The sequence below is a fragment of the Mytilus californianus genome, unplaced genomic scaffold (genome assembly GCF_021869535.1).
Source record: "Mytilus californianus isolate M0D057914Y unplaced genomic scaffold, xbMytCali1.0.p SCAF_9, whole genome shotgun sequence".
In the NCBI taxonomy this organism is placed as follows: Eukaryota; Metazoa; Mollusca; class Bivalvia; order Mytilida; family Mytilidae; genus Mytilus; species Mytilus californianus.
The window spans coordinates 97,965,251-97,981,097 of NW_026262745.1; the positions used below are offsets into that span (position 1 = coordinate 97,965,251).

Here is a 15,847-nt window from a genome sequence, read left to right on the forward strand (position 1 = left end):
TATATAATTCTCAATTGTTTCATAATTTGCGGGTAGATGGATGTATTTTTGGAGTTTTTTTTAAATTTAAATTTCATAAGGCTGGATGGAAACTTTTAATAAATTTTCAAGTGGGTTTTTTTGTTCATTTTATAAGCTGGTTTAAATAGATTATTATTCGTTTTTTGAATATATCCCTCATTCTAATTTATTGCACTTGGTAAAAGCAGAACAGAGAAATAAAAATAAGAGCATAAAATGAAGCAGTAAATTTGTCATAATTATCAAAAGTGATTATCTCAGCATGCGATCATTATGTAGGCGGGGCTAACGGTGCAACTAGGCGGAGCAGTTCAACTGCCTACAGCGATAACGGAATCTGATTGGTTTTGATTAATTTTGCGTAAACTTAAGAAAAACGTGTAAATAAAAGATGCTTTGGCATTCTGTGATTATAGTTTGTACCTTAACTGATATTAGAGAATCGAAAAAAGACATCTGTTAATATTTGACAAACTCAAGATCACACAATTAGCATTCAGCATCTGACGATTGTTTCTGCAAATTAAAACTGAACAGTGACAGTTGGGGGAAATTTTGTATACTTGTAACTATTGTGGATTATTTGACAAGAAACAGGATGAGTTTGGGTGTGGCCGGGTATCACCATCAAGGATACCACCACCCGGGACCAATGACACACGATTTTTACCAAGCATACCAACACATGCCACGATACTCAGACCACTGCACGGACGCCGCTTATTTTCAGAACTGGGTCTTGAATGGCCACCATACTGATATACCGATGCCGCCCGATATTTACGCAATGGGTGGCACTCCGTCGTCGCCCGAGACTTATACTCTTGGTGGGGTACAGTACGAACACTACATAGATAAAAATGGGGACAGAATTGTGAAAAGACGGGTGACCGCTAACAAAAAGGAAAGACGAAGAACACAAAGTATTAACACTGCTTTTGCTCAGCTTAGAGGATGTATACCAAATGTTCCATCTGATACAAAATTGTCTAAAATCAAAACATTAAGACTTGCTACCAGTTATATCACTTATCTCATGGATGTATTAGCAAAAGATGATCCCACGTTGACGGAAAATGGGTTTAAAGCGGAGCTAACGAAGAAAAGTGACAAAAAAGAAGAAAAGAAGACAGCCATCAAATCCGAACCAGTAAGTAGGTTACTTTGTTAATTTTCTATAAATATTAAAATTGTGTACAATGTACTCGGCAATTTATACATACGAGGTGGTTATAAGCCGGTTCTCATAGATATTTGCGTTTACCAGAAGTGTTATAATGACTGGTAAATACCAAACTTCAATGGGGAATAAAAACTTTTGAAATAAGATATTTCGAAAAAGATGCGCAATATTTTCCTATCACAAAGGCCCAATTGAAAAAAAAAATGATCACGATAGTCAAACGTAAAAAAGTTTCGTATGTTTGAAATGGTAATATATAAAAAAAAAAATTAAAAGAAACGGTGAATCTAAATTAAAAAGTAATAATGATTTTCCTTTAAAATTTTGGCGAATTTTATATATTTGAGCCGTAATTTTTCTACAGCTCTTATAATTTACTTTTGTTTACAATTCTAAGAAAATTCAACAATGCGAAGTTTCATTTTTTACTAACATGACAACAATAAACTTTCAGAATGCAAGATTTTTTTTTATGGTGAAGTAAATTTACATCATTATGCTTACAAATTAAAAAAAATACAATATTACTTTATTCCAACAAATTTGTTTTGTATAAAAAAAAATAAGAAGTTGTAGTATGATTGCCAATGAGACAATTCTCCAGCAGAGACCAAATGACGTAGAACTTGTGTTCTCTTAATTGGTAAAGACATCGAAACATACAACAGACTTTAAGATTTTTAAGATAAACATTATCAAAAAATGTTAAAGACAACATTTCGAAATAGATATTTTAACTAAGACAGGAAACTAATAGACCTACTTCAGTAATACTGTGTTTTTATCAAGCAATACATTTAAGCTAGGTACCAATTTATCAAAAATTTCATAATCTCAAATTATCTTAATGCATAAAAAAACGCCTACTTAACGTAATGATTTCCACTTATCTTTTATGACATTTTGAATTAATATCCACATATTTATAAATCGTCCTTTTTAAATGGAAAGAAAAAGGGAAGAACAGTTTATGGAAAATGACTCAAATATAATATTTATTCTCAAAATGGTTCACGAAGTGCTCATGCGGTGCTTTCCAATACATACTAGTTTCTGTTTTATTAATTCTCAACCTAATTTAACCTCTTTCGGATATTTATGTATTTGGGTTGCTGTCTCATTGAAGCATACTCTACGTGTCCTCTTATTCATATTAGATTTTAGTGCAGTAGCATTTTGGGCTCTGATCTTCGAATCTTGAAAGACATAGATGACCAATGTACCGCTACCTATTTCGATGAAATTAATTTCTGATAGCTATTATGAATTCTAATACAAACAAGAATTTATAGTTCTGATAAATGCATTCCTTTATATAATCATATGTAAACATTCAAATGTACATAACATTATGCGTTCCTCTCGATCGAACCATAGATATGGCTATTATATCTATGATTGAACAAAGTGTACAAAATTGCAGAAAAAAAACGGACCAAAAATAAGGGAAATAATGGTTTGATTAAACAGTATACATCCCTTTAAAATATATCCAGAACTGAAAGTGGGCGGACTTCGCCCCCTCATTGCCGAAAAGTTGTGGCTTTTAGAATATTTTTCTGATTTTTGACTGACATCCCCCTTTTGGAAACTCAGGAATCCACCTTTGAAAGTAAAGAAAATCAAATTAAATAGAGATCTCAACTGTGCAGGTTTAATTTTGCAAATGGAACTTTCATTTATGAATTAAATTCTTGAAAAGTCTCAAGTATGTTGAAATTTGTTTACACTCTACAAGCAAAAATTTGAAATGCCTGGTGCGACCCCTCACGTATTTTTGCCCTGACCCCTTTTAAACTGAAGTGAGATTTTATAAGTAGTTAATAACAGGGGCTTATCAGACATTCGTATGCATGATGTAGCAAGATTAGCAATGAAGATAGTTGTTTTTACTACAACCTGAGGTGTTTACTTACAAATATTTCTTATTAATGTGTAAATAGATACAAATAATCACCAAAACAAAGAAGTTACGGTACATTACAACGGTATGGTATAACGGACTATAAATGCTTTTCTAGCACTTTTATTCTTACTGCTTTTCTCTTTGAAAGAATCGTAATTTCTATTTATTTAAAACTTTAAAAATGTTGTACGGTGGCCTAGAGTTGTTAATTTCTGTGTCATTTGTTCTCTTGTGGAGAGTGGCCTTGGCAATCATACCACATCTTATTTATATATTTGATTTTTTAAAGGTATTTTACCGATAATGGGTTAAAAAATACAGGTCGAAGACTCCCAAGATTTTAAAATCGATTTTCTTGGTTATCATCTACCACAGAAAAACACAAATATTTATATACCTATCTATAAAAAAACAGATTACAAAATAAGTTTTCTCATATCTGATTTCGACTGAGGAGGAACAAAAATTATGTAAAAAACTCTATTTATACCAAATTCTCTATGGACAATAGTTGTTGATAATATATTAACAATATTATAAAAGAAATGTAGTGGCAACAAAAATTACTAAATGTAGTTCTGAATTTGTACAATGATATCAAAAACATCTTTAATGCAGAGTTTCATGATCGCTTTCTATTACAGTTTGGAATGCATCAAGCGGCAAATGAACCGTTCAATTATTCTTATTTATTCGTGTCATTATTAAAAGCATAAATTAAAGTTTAAATATACTTTACTTCATTGCAAAAAGTAATAAAAAAGAATACAAATAAATTAGGGTTTTCTTACAAATTCTCTCACGTTATTTACTGTTTCGTATTAATGTGAACTGTCATCGTTTAAAAATAACATTAAAACATTCCACTGCCCAGTAATGGCCGTCAAAAGCCAGCTTCGAATCGCTTGCCATGCTGAGGTTAAACCAACAAGCGGCGACAAGAATTATATGTGTAATCGACATTTCCATTCAGTTATTGTTTCTGAATATCTTTTATCAAAATGTTTTCATTAAGAAAAATACTTCGGAGCTCGTTAAACCCTATGTGGCCATGTTAACCCAGTGATCCCGAGATTTGTTAAATAAAGCACCGTGATTATAAACATAAAAATGATATCAATCATAAACTCTGAATTCGTTATATCCAAAATATTATAAAGCTTAAAATTACATCGCTCAGCATTGTTTCAATTATTTTATCTAAATTAATGTAAGGACGAACACGAATGAAGACCTTCATATTGATCTCATGTATATCACTGACGAAACGCATTCTGTATAAATAATGAATGTTTTAACTGCTTGTTCCCATTGGTTTTTGTTCTAAAATAATTTTTGATATTGTTCTTGACTCCTTCTGGGCCCATTAAATGGAAATAGATATCTTAAAATCGTCTAAATTGCGTTCTCTAAAAATTCAAATATTTTCAATCAGTTCAAGTGAACTTTAATGCAAAAAGTACATTTGGAATTTAGTTTAAATAAAATTTAACATAATAATCATATACACTTAAATGAGAAAATAATTTGAAAACGATTAATATCGTTGTCACTCACTCTTCTAGTAAAACGAGAACTAATATACTTGAAAAACAGTATATTCTCTAAATTTTATAATCTCTAAACTGCAACAAACACACGAAGCATTTCTTTGGAATATGCAAAAGGAAAAGAGACATAAGGTACAAATTTAAGGATGAAGACACTTGACTAGCTTTCATGCTGAGAGGTTAATCGTTTAGATGACAAGTGATGTCTTATTTCATTTCAAAAATTAGGTGTAGATTTCACCATTTGAAATCAATTTGCTGTTTTTATGTGTAGACGGCTCCACTTTACATGTTATGCTATATGAATGTGCTTAGCTGCTGTGAGAAATCCATAACAACACTAATAAAATTAACGGAGGGCATTTCGTATATATTTCATTCTAAAGCAGATGTATTCCTGAAACATACAATGAAAATAAGCTGAAATAGACATCGATAATAAATTGAAATAGACAACGGAAAAAGCTGAAATAAACATCGATAATCAATTGAAATAGACAACGGAAAAAAAGCTGACACAGACATCGATAATAAATTGAAAAGCTGAAATAGACAACGAAACTTTTTGGAAAAGCAATGCAACTGATTTAAACTAGACAGTTAAAATTATTCCAAATAGACAATGGAAATAAGCTAAAAAACAATGAGATTTAGTTTAACCGCAATGAAACTAATTCAAGCTAGACAGAGAAAATAAGTCGAAATATGCAATGATATTAAGTAGAAATAGACAATGGAAAATAGTCTAAGAAAACAATGAAACATAGGTAAAAAAATAAAACTTATAGTTGAAACAGATGGATAAAATACAAAAAATTGTCCAATATTTTACTGGCAGTGTATCTATATAAGCATTTATAATTTGATTTTATGCTGACATTGCATCGTTGGTTGAAAAACAATTCTAGAGCACCTGCTATGCCACCTAAGACTTTTCTGATTACAACTTATAATGACTAAACATGTACTTTCTGAAATTATTCGTTTTGTAAACGAGAGAATACTACAACTACACCTTCAAATTTCGGATTCTTTATGTGGACATTTTAGAGCGAAATTGTATAAAAAATTATCCACTATTAAATAGTGCAAACATGTTTGTTTATATCCTCATCAGCGTTCGCATGCAGCGAAAAATTAAGAGTATTACAGTTTAATAGCTTATAATATTATAAATATATGATCAAAACAAAATGCAAATTACATTATATACTTTTGACCCGACTGAAGTTTACAACAATATTATATTTACAATAATTTGCAAAAGTGCTTTTATAATAGGAAGATAATTTATAAGATCAGATACACAAGTAGTAGCTTACACGTTTTCCTCTTTAACATCTTCCAAAAAATTATGTTCCACTTAACACCGTTTTAACTGCATTTACCTCGTCTTCGTCAGTGTTTTAAGTGTTATTATTTGGAGTGCAAATGCGGATTTTATTTCATTAAGAAATGTAAGGAAGTAAGTAATGGTTTTCTAGGTCCAGGGCCCGTATGCTTAAAGCTATTTAAGTTCAGATTTGTTCCTAACGGACGGATTTTTCTACATGTCCTTGTTTTTCTTTTTGGTTATTGGTCATGCTGGTTATGTCAATTATATTTTTAGTAAGAAATTTGCTTGTACATTCAGTTCGATATTTATTTAACACATTTCGAAGTCCATTCATGAATCTTAAGATAAAAAGTAGTTGCGAAACTTTTTAATCTGGACAATTCGTGTTTGTCGAGTATTGGCGTGAGTGAAAACAATATATTTCAAGTTTACTTAATGTCCCATCATTTTACTGATTTAACCCGTCATGGGTTCATACATAAAGAAATTTATCTTTATTTCTCAATATACAATAAAATGGAACTGCCAATTTGTTTATGTACAGAAAAGTTCTCGTTTTATTCCCCCGAATAATCCAGTCGTTATATTCCGACCACTTTGTAGGACACTGACCGTAAGAGGGTGCAGAATCATTCTAGTAACGCTTTATCAGATATGTAAACGTTCGAAAATATTAATTTCCGAATCAAACATTTTCCGCCAAAAATACAGACCTATATACATTAAAAGAATAAAGAAAATATATAGAAATTTATTGAATTTGAAAAGCATGAGATATTTTAAGTTTGTTTAAGTTTCGTTAAAAAAGATTTATAAAAGTTTTAGTGGTTAATTTTATACGCTAAATCTCAACCGGTAATTTTTTCTGTGTATATTTTTTAAAGAACATATGCAATAAATGTCCGAGAGGCAAAAAAGTAAGACCGCGTCATAGATAAAGTTACGACCACATGTTTACATAAGGCGCGTGGATAATTTGTTTACTAAATATTTGATTGTTATCTACATCAAAGACATTTGTTATAGGGACCTGGTATATGCAACTGTAAAACTGTAAAAATGTCAGTTCAGATTTCTCATAACCAGAATAATTGAGGTCCTCTCCGTGATCGATCTCCTCTATTCGCGAGTATGTAGCCATCCTATAGGACTACATTATTCGGGTTTGATTTCTCAAAAAGAAAACGAAACATTCTACAGCTTTTATCTTTAATCAAACTATTAAAAAAAAATTAAAAACAAGTTCTAGATGAATTATTAATTATTCACATGTTTTTTCCAAATTTTTTTTTACAAGAAACTAAATTTATTGATAGGTCGAAAAATTCTATTAAAAAACTCAGTGTACACAGTGTTGTATAGAAAAAAAAAGTACAATACAATATTAGGCAAAACAGCTATGACCTACAGCACGATCCGCACCCAATTAGCATATATGATGCTTATTAAAATGTATACACCTAAATTTCAACATACTGAAAAAAAACCTAACTGTTATTATGCACAGGTAATTGCATAGAAAGTATTGTTTGAATTTTTTAAAATGATAATAGTATAATTCCTCTCCCTGCCCCCTGGTATTTTAGTACATGGGGGGTCTGGATGGGGTTTACAGTATAGAGAATAATTGGCGAAAAAATATAAAGAATGGGGATAAAAATAAACCAAAAAATAAAGAATAAAGAATAATGGGGTGCTAAAATATATTGAATAGAGAAGAATGGTAAAAAAATATAAAGAATAGAGAAAATTGACCTAAAAAATAAAGAATACAGAAATAAAGGACCCCCCATCTAGACTCTCCTACATGGATGCAAATTATCCGATGTTAAATGGCTATTATGATATTTTGATAGAAGATACTGAAGATGTGTACTAAAATTTGAAAAAAGGGGGAGGGCAATCCAGTTGGCAAGTAAGGCTTAATTGTGTTTGCTGACTATCAATCAAGTTAACAATCATTGATGAATAGAGACAAAAAGTGAAGAATATAAAAATATAATAGAGACAGGAGAAATGTAATGCGTGTATTTAGGTATTGGTAAATAAATCGGTGCCCCCAGTATTATTTTACATCATTAAAACGAAAATTTATGTACCAACAATATAGAAAAATCTATGGACTTGAAGTTGGATATTACCTTTTTTTGGCAACAAACCGCCCGCGTTCGATCTTTTCTAATCCTACTAAATCTTTTATTCTTTACTAAAATAGAAAAAAAAATAGAAACGAACAAAATAATATTTCTTTTGGGTATATTATTTTCATTGGTCTATAGCTATACCTTCGAAACTGTGTCAATTAAAAATGTGTATCTTATAGCTTTTGTTTAAATTTTATTTAAATATATCTTCAATTTGATCAAATAAAATTTTTGAGATGCTAATAAAAATTTACAGAGATGAAAAGGTACTCCGTTGGAATATATTATCATTGTAACAAATTAGAGTTAATTGTTTTTATTTTAAAAAACCCGATAATGAGTTATTCAAACTGTTAAATTTAGCGCCAAATTTAGAAAATAAAACAAATAACAATCATGTTTTCTCCAGAACAGGTGCGTAGGGACGACTCTTAGTTTTTATAAACACTTCTTTTACACATATTGTGGAAACTAGATACTACATCTTGACGCGGAAAGTTCGCCGAGGGATTTTACTTTACGTCGATGTAAACGATCGGCGGAATTATTCATAATTACAATCCAACGCCCATCAAATTAAAATGGCTATACATCACTGAATAATATCGGAATAATCTCCGAGGCTATAATTCCCTAATTCGATTTGTGTTTGATTCTTCATCTTGTTCAATTTCTGATCAATTTTCTTTCATGTTACGAAAAACTCCGCAGGAATTAAGCAGGTTTAATTTAATATAGCTAATTGATGAAGTACCCATAAAAAGGCAGTTGGGTATTCTATTCAATATAGTAAAATTATCATTGATACGTTAATTATCGGTGGTTGATCATCATTTGACGTGCACAAACTTAAAATGGTTTCTTTATTAGTCCCTTGTGCGCGAGGTTAGTTTGTTGTGATACACGGCACTCCATCTGTTTACAGAAGAAGCGAACCACAAAAAATGTAACAAAAACAAATTGGTTAAACCAGTTTGCGGGAAGACAAATTATACAAAATTAAACCATTTTTATACCCCCGCCCTAGCGGAGGGGGCATTAAGTTTTACCCTTGTCCGTCTGTACGTACGTACGTACGTCCCAAAGTTGGTTTCCGTTATCTACCTTTGATTTACCTCAACCAAATGTTATGAAACTTATACACAATGCTTATAACAACAATACACAGTTCAAGTTGGGATTTGGATGGCGTCACCTTTTCTAGAGTTATGCCCCTTTACAAATGGAAAAAAATGCTGAATTTTTAGTTTCCGTTCTCTAACTTAAGTTTGCCTCAACCAAATGTTATGAAACTGATACAAAATGCTTATTACCACAAAACTCAGATCAAGTTCGAATTTGGGTGGCTTCACTTTTACCGTACTTGAGTTGATTCCCTTTATAACGTTATATGCAAGCCGGTGCATCGTCTGTGTCCCATGGACACATTCTCCGTTTATTAATTTGTACAAACAGAAACGTTTTTCTTAATTGTTTGAATTACATTGGATAAAACCAATTCCAAAAGATAAATAACACAGATTCTAAATAGAAATCGTGAGGGGTTGCACATGAAAACTAAATGCGAAACTAAATGTGACCAACTGTCTTAAGAAATGATATACTAATAGATTCCATTCTTTATCCTAAATACAAAAATAGTTTGTGTATACATGTAGATAACAAAGTTAATCACGCTTAAATGTTTTGTTTGTAAATTATACATATACAAACTATAAATATTTACAGATAAATAATTGTCTTTATGAATGAAGTCTTTGAGATGAGAAAATCTACATGCTATCTCAATTATTACGTTCATGGTTTATCTGTCGTCTGCCCAAACTTTTTTAATTTTCATTTCTACATTTCACATGCACGTGCCTTGTAAAAGATAAGTGCAAACGATGCTTCTGATTGTCGTTAAGTTTATTTCTGAATGTAAATCATTTTTAAATGATTTTTCTTGAATCTGGCATGGCAGTTCTTTACGACGAAAACGATAAGAGCATGCCAAAACTGCACTTAGATGAACCCCTAAAAAATTCCACTAATTATGTAGATGTTGATACTTTTTTATGCTGAATCAAGACATTATTAATGGTTGTATAACTAAAAGCTGATTAGAGTTTATCTTTATTATTTTCGATAAGGGGTTTTGCTTTTAACCGGGGAAAAATGTCTGTTTGGATACCCGAATCGTATTAACCGTGAAAAAGAATTAGGAAATTTTTTTTCTTGAAGAATTCAGATTCTTAAAGAGGGAAAAACTGCATGTAAACCACGAAAATCAGAATGGATGCAGTTATATTTTCACGTGTTTGTAAACTGGGTTATTTTATATCTTCACTTTTTTTATGATATATAATATATCTATAGGACGAGAATAATGCTCAAGTCTGAAATAGTTACATGTTTGTCTAGCGATATTTGATGTGGAAATGGTAGTTCTCTTTATCTATGAATTCAACGTTGGGAGGGGTTTCAATGAATTCATACTTTCTGACCAAAATCTATATTATTCTTGAGAAGGAATATCAATGTCAAAAAGAACATTTCCTATACTCCCCACCGTTCAAAGTAAAACATTAAATCAAATAAAATATTAAGAAAACGGGAAATCGATTACTCCACCAGTCGTCTGCTGGGAAAATTTTCGAAGGCAGAAGGTTCGTTATAATCATCATATCAAACTCAATTGAATTTGAAATAATTGTGTTATTGTAAACGATTGGTCGTTGTTAATTATCAAATGAAATGATTATCCCAACAATGAAAAAGATGTATCAGTGGCAATTTAATTTCATTACAAAATTCCCTAACGAAGAGTTATGGAATGATCGGGACTAGATTACTGGTGAAATTTATCTGAATTTGTATCTATATTTATGGAAATATTTCCTGTTTACGTGTCGTTTCCGATTTTTTTTAAACACGTTGCTTTAAAATATTTCCGATTGTTTTCAAAATATGTTGCTCAAAAAAGTTCTGATTGGTTTTTAAAACACATTATTTTAAAAATATCCGATTGTTTTTAAAAGACGTTGCTTAAAAACTCCCCGAAGAAGTTCCCAGATGTAACAAATACCCAGCCCTTGATCTGAGAGTGCCACGCTGATGACACTCGTACTCCGGAATATTGTTAAAAGTAGGTCCATAGGAGGGACCGGGGATGAAGATACTGAGGATTAATCTTGCCTAGCCCTCCATATATTTCATGTGGCAGTAAAAAATTTCCCCCCTCCTGTGTCTTATTCGTCCCTCAGTTGGATCCAGTTTCTCATTTCATGTTTTACATCATTCGTTTCATTTTTCATGATATAGCTTATGTATTGTGCTGCTTGTGCGTAAAATACTAAAAATAAATTGCTGCGAAAAATTTTCCCGAAATAAAAAGAGTTGTTGCCTTTGTCACTCTACAAACTATAGTTAGAAGAATAGTCCGGATTGCGTAGTACTCCGGATTGCGTAGTACTCTCGTTTTACTTCTAAGAATCGACTTTCTTTTTTTAGAAAAGTTTTTTTCCAAGTCAGATGTTTGCATTCAGCAACAGTTTGACATTTTCAGTAAAGATTTTGTTGAAGAAATGAACTTTAGCATTTTACGCAAAAAAGTGAGAGGAAAAAAATCAATTTATTTGCAAAGATTTTTAAGTCATGCATTTTTTATGTTATTTACGAGAATTGAAATTGACGTTTGTTATGAATACTTTATGTTATTTATTTCATAATTTTTATGAATGAAATAATTTTAATAAATTTTTTGCTGAACATATCTATGTAATCAGAACGCCTGCGGCGAACCACTAGTTTCCCGCCATGTCTTATGCAAACTTATCAAATCGTTGATTATGTGTTTGCTTATCTTGTGCAAAAAATATTTAAAAACTACAAGATGTAAAATGTATTTACAAAAAAACTAACCCGGAGAGGAAATGATATATTTACGTTATTTTGACGTAGTTTTGACTGATATGAATTTAAACAACGGAAACGCACTTTTCACGCTTTTTAATATATTTTATTGTTTTGAATTAAAGTAGCTAAGTAACACATTAAAGCCATTATATTTCTTGTTTTTAAAACATTTAAGAGAGGAAATAATTAAACCGTAGTTGTGTAAGTTGATTTAATCACGACTTGTAGAACTGAATGTTGGCGTCTTCCAGTCGAAGAATCATTTTAAGCAAGCCCACCCATAATCCACTGTCTAAAATTTAAAATCTTAAACGTCGGAAATGGGTTTCGAATTCTACCATTTTATGTGAGAACTGACCACATCAGTTATAGAATATGTGTTCTTTATAGTATCTGGTATATGGATCTAATTTGTTAAGGTGAAAAATCGTTATTTTCTCTATAACATAGTAATCTTTTTAAGAAAAGTTACGAGGTAGGATTTCCGTAATTTTTTTCTATAATAGTTTTCTGCCATTTTGTAGACTGTTGTGAAGAAAGACAACTTGAATAAAATTTAAATTAAAAAGGGGTCAATTCATTGAACTTCGTATCTAAAAAAAATCTCTTTATAACCATCCTGACACCACCACTGACCGGAAATACTCGAAGAAGTCAAATCTTGGCCGAATAAATGACCAAAAGTTAGTTTGCATTCCTTTGAGTCGTGAAAATGGGAGCCCCTCAGAAGACACTTTAGCATGTTACCATGTGTCATTGCACGACATATGAAGACGGAAAAAATTTAAGACAATGATACCATTATTTTTATTGTATGAAAACTGAGACATGATTCGATGGCGGAGATAGCATTTTATGTTTATGTTCGGTGGTCGTTTTCTTCACTTTTATTATCAACAAATTTGTCTCCGTAAAACATTTATTCTGCTGAAAGATATTTTAATTAGCAAAGATTAAATGGACGTATGACAGACACTTGATAAGGCTGCGGTTACAAGGTTAAAAGGTTGCATGGGATCACCCAAGTGTTTTACGGTTAATTCGGAACTCCCCTATCTTGATATATGCTTTCTTAGATATCATGACATGTTTTACCAACCTGTAGATGACATCATTTGTAAACAAAATATTTTCTTGAGTAAACATATCTTAAATTTTCTTGTGCAGTATTTCGGGTCAAAGAGAACACAGTACATAAAAGTAATGAGATATGGTATGTTAGTCAATAATACAACTATTTATCACAGATCCACTGCACGGACAAAAGGATGAGGCTGTAAACAACATTAAGGCACTGCGCGGCCTTTAACAATGAGCAAACCTCATATAAGAAGCTATATAATAAAATGCCGAGCTGTACTAAATGTGAAACAATTCAAACTAGAAGACCAATGGCCTGATTGTTGCTAAAAACAAAAAACGCAGATATCAACCAACGGCGAACACTGTCTAATTTGATTTGATTTGATTGATTGGTGTTCAACGCCACTTTCAACACTATTGTGTTATTTCGTGGCGGTCAGTTTTTATTGGTGGAGAGAACTTCCGACCTTCGGTAGGAAAACTGACAATCCTAGTCAATCAAGATTGGAGTCGAGTGCACCTGCCACGTGCGGGATTCGAACTCTCAACCTGTGTTGACTGGCTAGTGATACAGTAGTTCGACTACTTAGACCACTCGGCCACAGAGGGCCCTAACACAGTCTAATCAAAATATATTTCTCTGATTTTTTAATGCTCGTAAAAAGAGTAAGCGAGTAACGATGGATTGCGACAACCACTGAATTACATTATATGTGCGCATACACACATATCAATAGAGTGATTTTTTTTTACAACGAAGACTTAAAAAACTACGTTAAATAAATGAATAAATGAACAGATCAATAAATGAATAAATAAATGATTAATTGAATAATAAAATAATAAATATGGTTAATGCTGAATATTGTTCCCGAGTAGATTTTTTTTTCATTAAACGAGCTTGTGAGTGCAACAAATATTCCATAAGGGTTAATATATTCATGAATATAAATGCAATAACCGTTTTATTGTATAATAGCCAAATTTGGAAATTTGTAAAAACATAATTTTGTCAGTGACGATTATACTAATTAGAAGCTTTATTTGCACTAGTGCAATATGATATATTATTGCACATTAACTTTTAGTTACATTCTCTATGAAACATTTTGTTCCTATGAAGTTTTTAAATGAAGGAACAGAAAGAGATAAAAAAAAAGCAGCTACTTCTATAAATATGTCAAATTACACTGCATTATATTTATAGAGCACAGGCCCTTTTCTTTTCTTTCTGCCTTCGTTTTTGTCTTTTATATTTTTTAGTAAATTTTCTTTGATATTTCAACATATTTACTTTTAATCTTCTTCTGAACCGTTACCATGTAAGCTATAGCATGATAAAAAAAATCTGCTGTGGGTCTATTAAAAACAGTGCATTGAATATTTGTCCTGAAAAAAAACATGTGATATTTGCCACTGGTTGTTAAGAATTTATCAATCAATCATTTATTCGTAAATCTTGAATCATTATATAGGACTATTAAATATATTTAGTTTTGCACATAGGGAAATACAAGAAAATTAAAGATGTTGGGACTGATTAAAATCATGTCTGCAATAAAACGTTACAATGCTACAACTAGATATACAATCGTAATTGAAAAAAATGTATGTCATATTTTATTTTTGATATTGTATTTGAAGACTAATATAATTTCCATCTTTTTTCTTCAGATGGACATTCTGGAGAGTGATTCAGGTAGTGACAAAAGTGATAAAAGTAAGGGACGAGGACGAACTGGTTGGCCTCAACATGTCTGGGCCTCCGAGTTAAAACCGTGAATTATCATTAGATTTAGATACGATCAATAGCAATTCCAAGGAGGATACGTGAATTCCACAGGAAATCCGGGTCTTATGACATGAAATTCCGAAAAACCAAATTTGACAGACAGGAAGTACTGCAAACGGAACTATGTGAATGTTATTCGCTGAACAAAACAGGATATCCGGTCGAATTTAAAGACATTTCCGGTAAACGATTACTTTCCAATTTGTGTTTTGCAGCATTTCTTTAATTTTGTGAATGATTGTAGAACTATTTATCTGCATATATGTGTGTGTGAGAATTTGAGCAATTATCTAACAAACTTTTGTGATACGGAATTTATTGCATTACTTTAGGTTATCGTATTTTTACGATAAATCAAGTGGCAGTCTTCCAAGGTCAACTGTGACACGATACCGAAATCCGAACAAAACTTATTCGTGCCAAATTAATGATTGTTATGTTGTTTTTCCTTAAATATTCAGAGATGTTATAATTATGAAATACTCAAATACATGTTTTATTGAAATAGTTAGTTTTGTCTCACTGAATAGTATTTTTTGAAAGTAGATTTTACAATTAAAACATCTTTATCAAATTACAGATCATGTGTCCAAGCTTTGCTTACAATGATGTGAAAACACTCTGTTTTACTTTCTGTTCGGGTAATCATTACATCAGCCAATGAAATTTCAGCCTTCAAATTTTAAACATGTGAATTAATCCGACAAAACCAGAATATCCCGAAAAGTCTTTTGAAATAGAAAGTAGAACGGAGCTTTTTCGGATACTTGTAAACAAAGCTTAGACACGGGATCTGGGCTGATATGCATAAAACTACTTTAGTTAAGATTTGTTCCGAACGGACGGATTTTCTACATGTCCTACGATAAATTAGTACTACGAATGGATATCTTAACTTAAGTGGTTTTATGCATATCAGCCCTGTATTTTAGGGA

General features: G+C 31.4%; 1 protein-coding gene across 2 annotated transcripts; it reads left to right on the forward strand.

Annotated features, from left to right (window-relative positions):
- The first annotated feature begins 432 nt into the window (after positions 1-432).
- Positions 433-15,417, forward strand: LOC127715524 (heart- and neural crest derivatives-expressed protein 2-like). 2 transcript variants are annotated; one of them, XM_052221588.1, is made up of 2 exons: positions 433-1,175; positions 14,795-15,417. In XM_052221588.1, the coding sequence occupies exons 1-2, from the start codon at positions 620-622 to the stop codon at positions 14,812-14,814; spliced, it is 576 nt and encodes a 191-aa protein (XP_052077548.1). In that variant the 5' UTR covers positions 433-619; the 3' UTR covers positions 14,815-15,417. The 2 variants fall into 2 exon arrangements, with proteins under 2 accessions (XP_052077548.1, XP_052077547.1); XM_052221587.1 differs by having other exon boundaries at positions 433-1,171.
- The last annotated feature ends 430 nt before the right edge of the window (positions 15,418-15,847 follow it).

Bases quoted from the DNA above. Each gene is read 5' to 3' on its own strand.
- LOC127715524 (XM_052221587.1), top strand. From the start codon at position 620: ATGAGTTTGGGTGTGGCCGGGTATCACCATCAAGGATACCACCACCCG. The intron at 1,172-14,794 runs GTAAGTAGGTTA...TTTTTTCTTCAG, and splicing joins CAGCCATCAAATCCGAACCA to ATGGACATTCTGGAGAGTGA.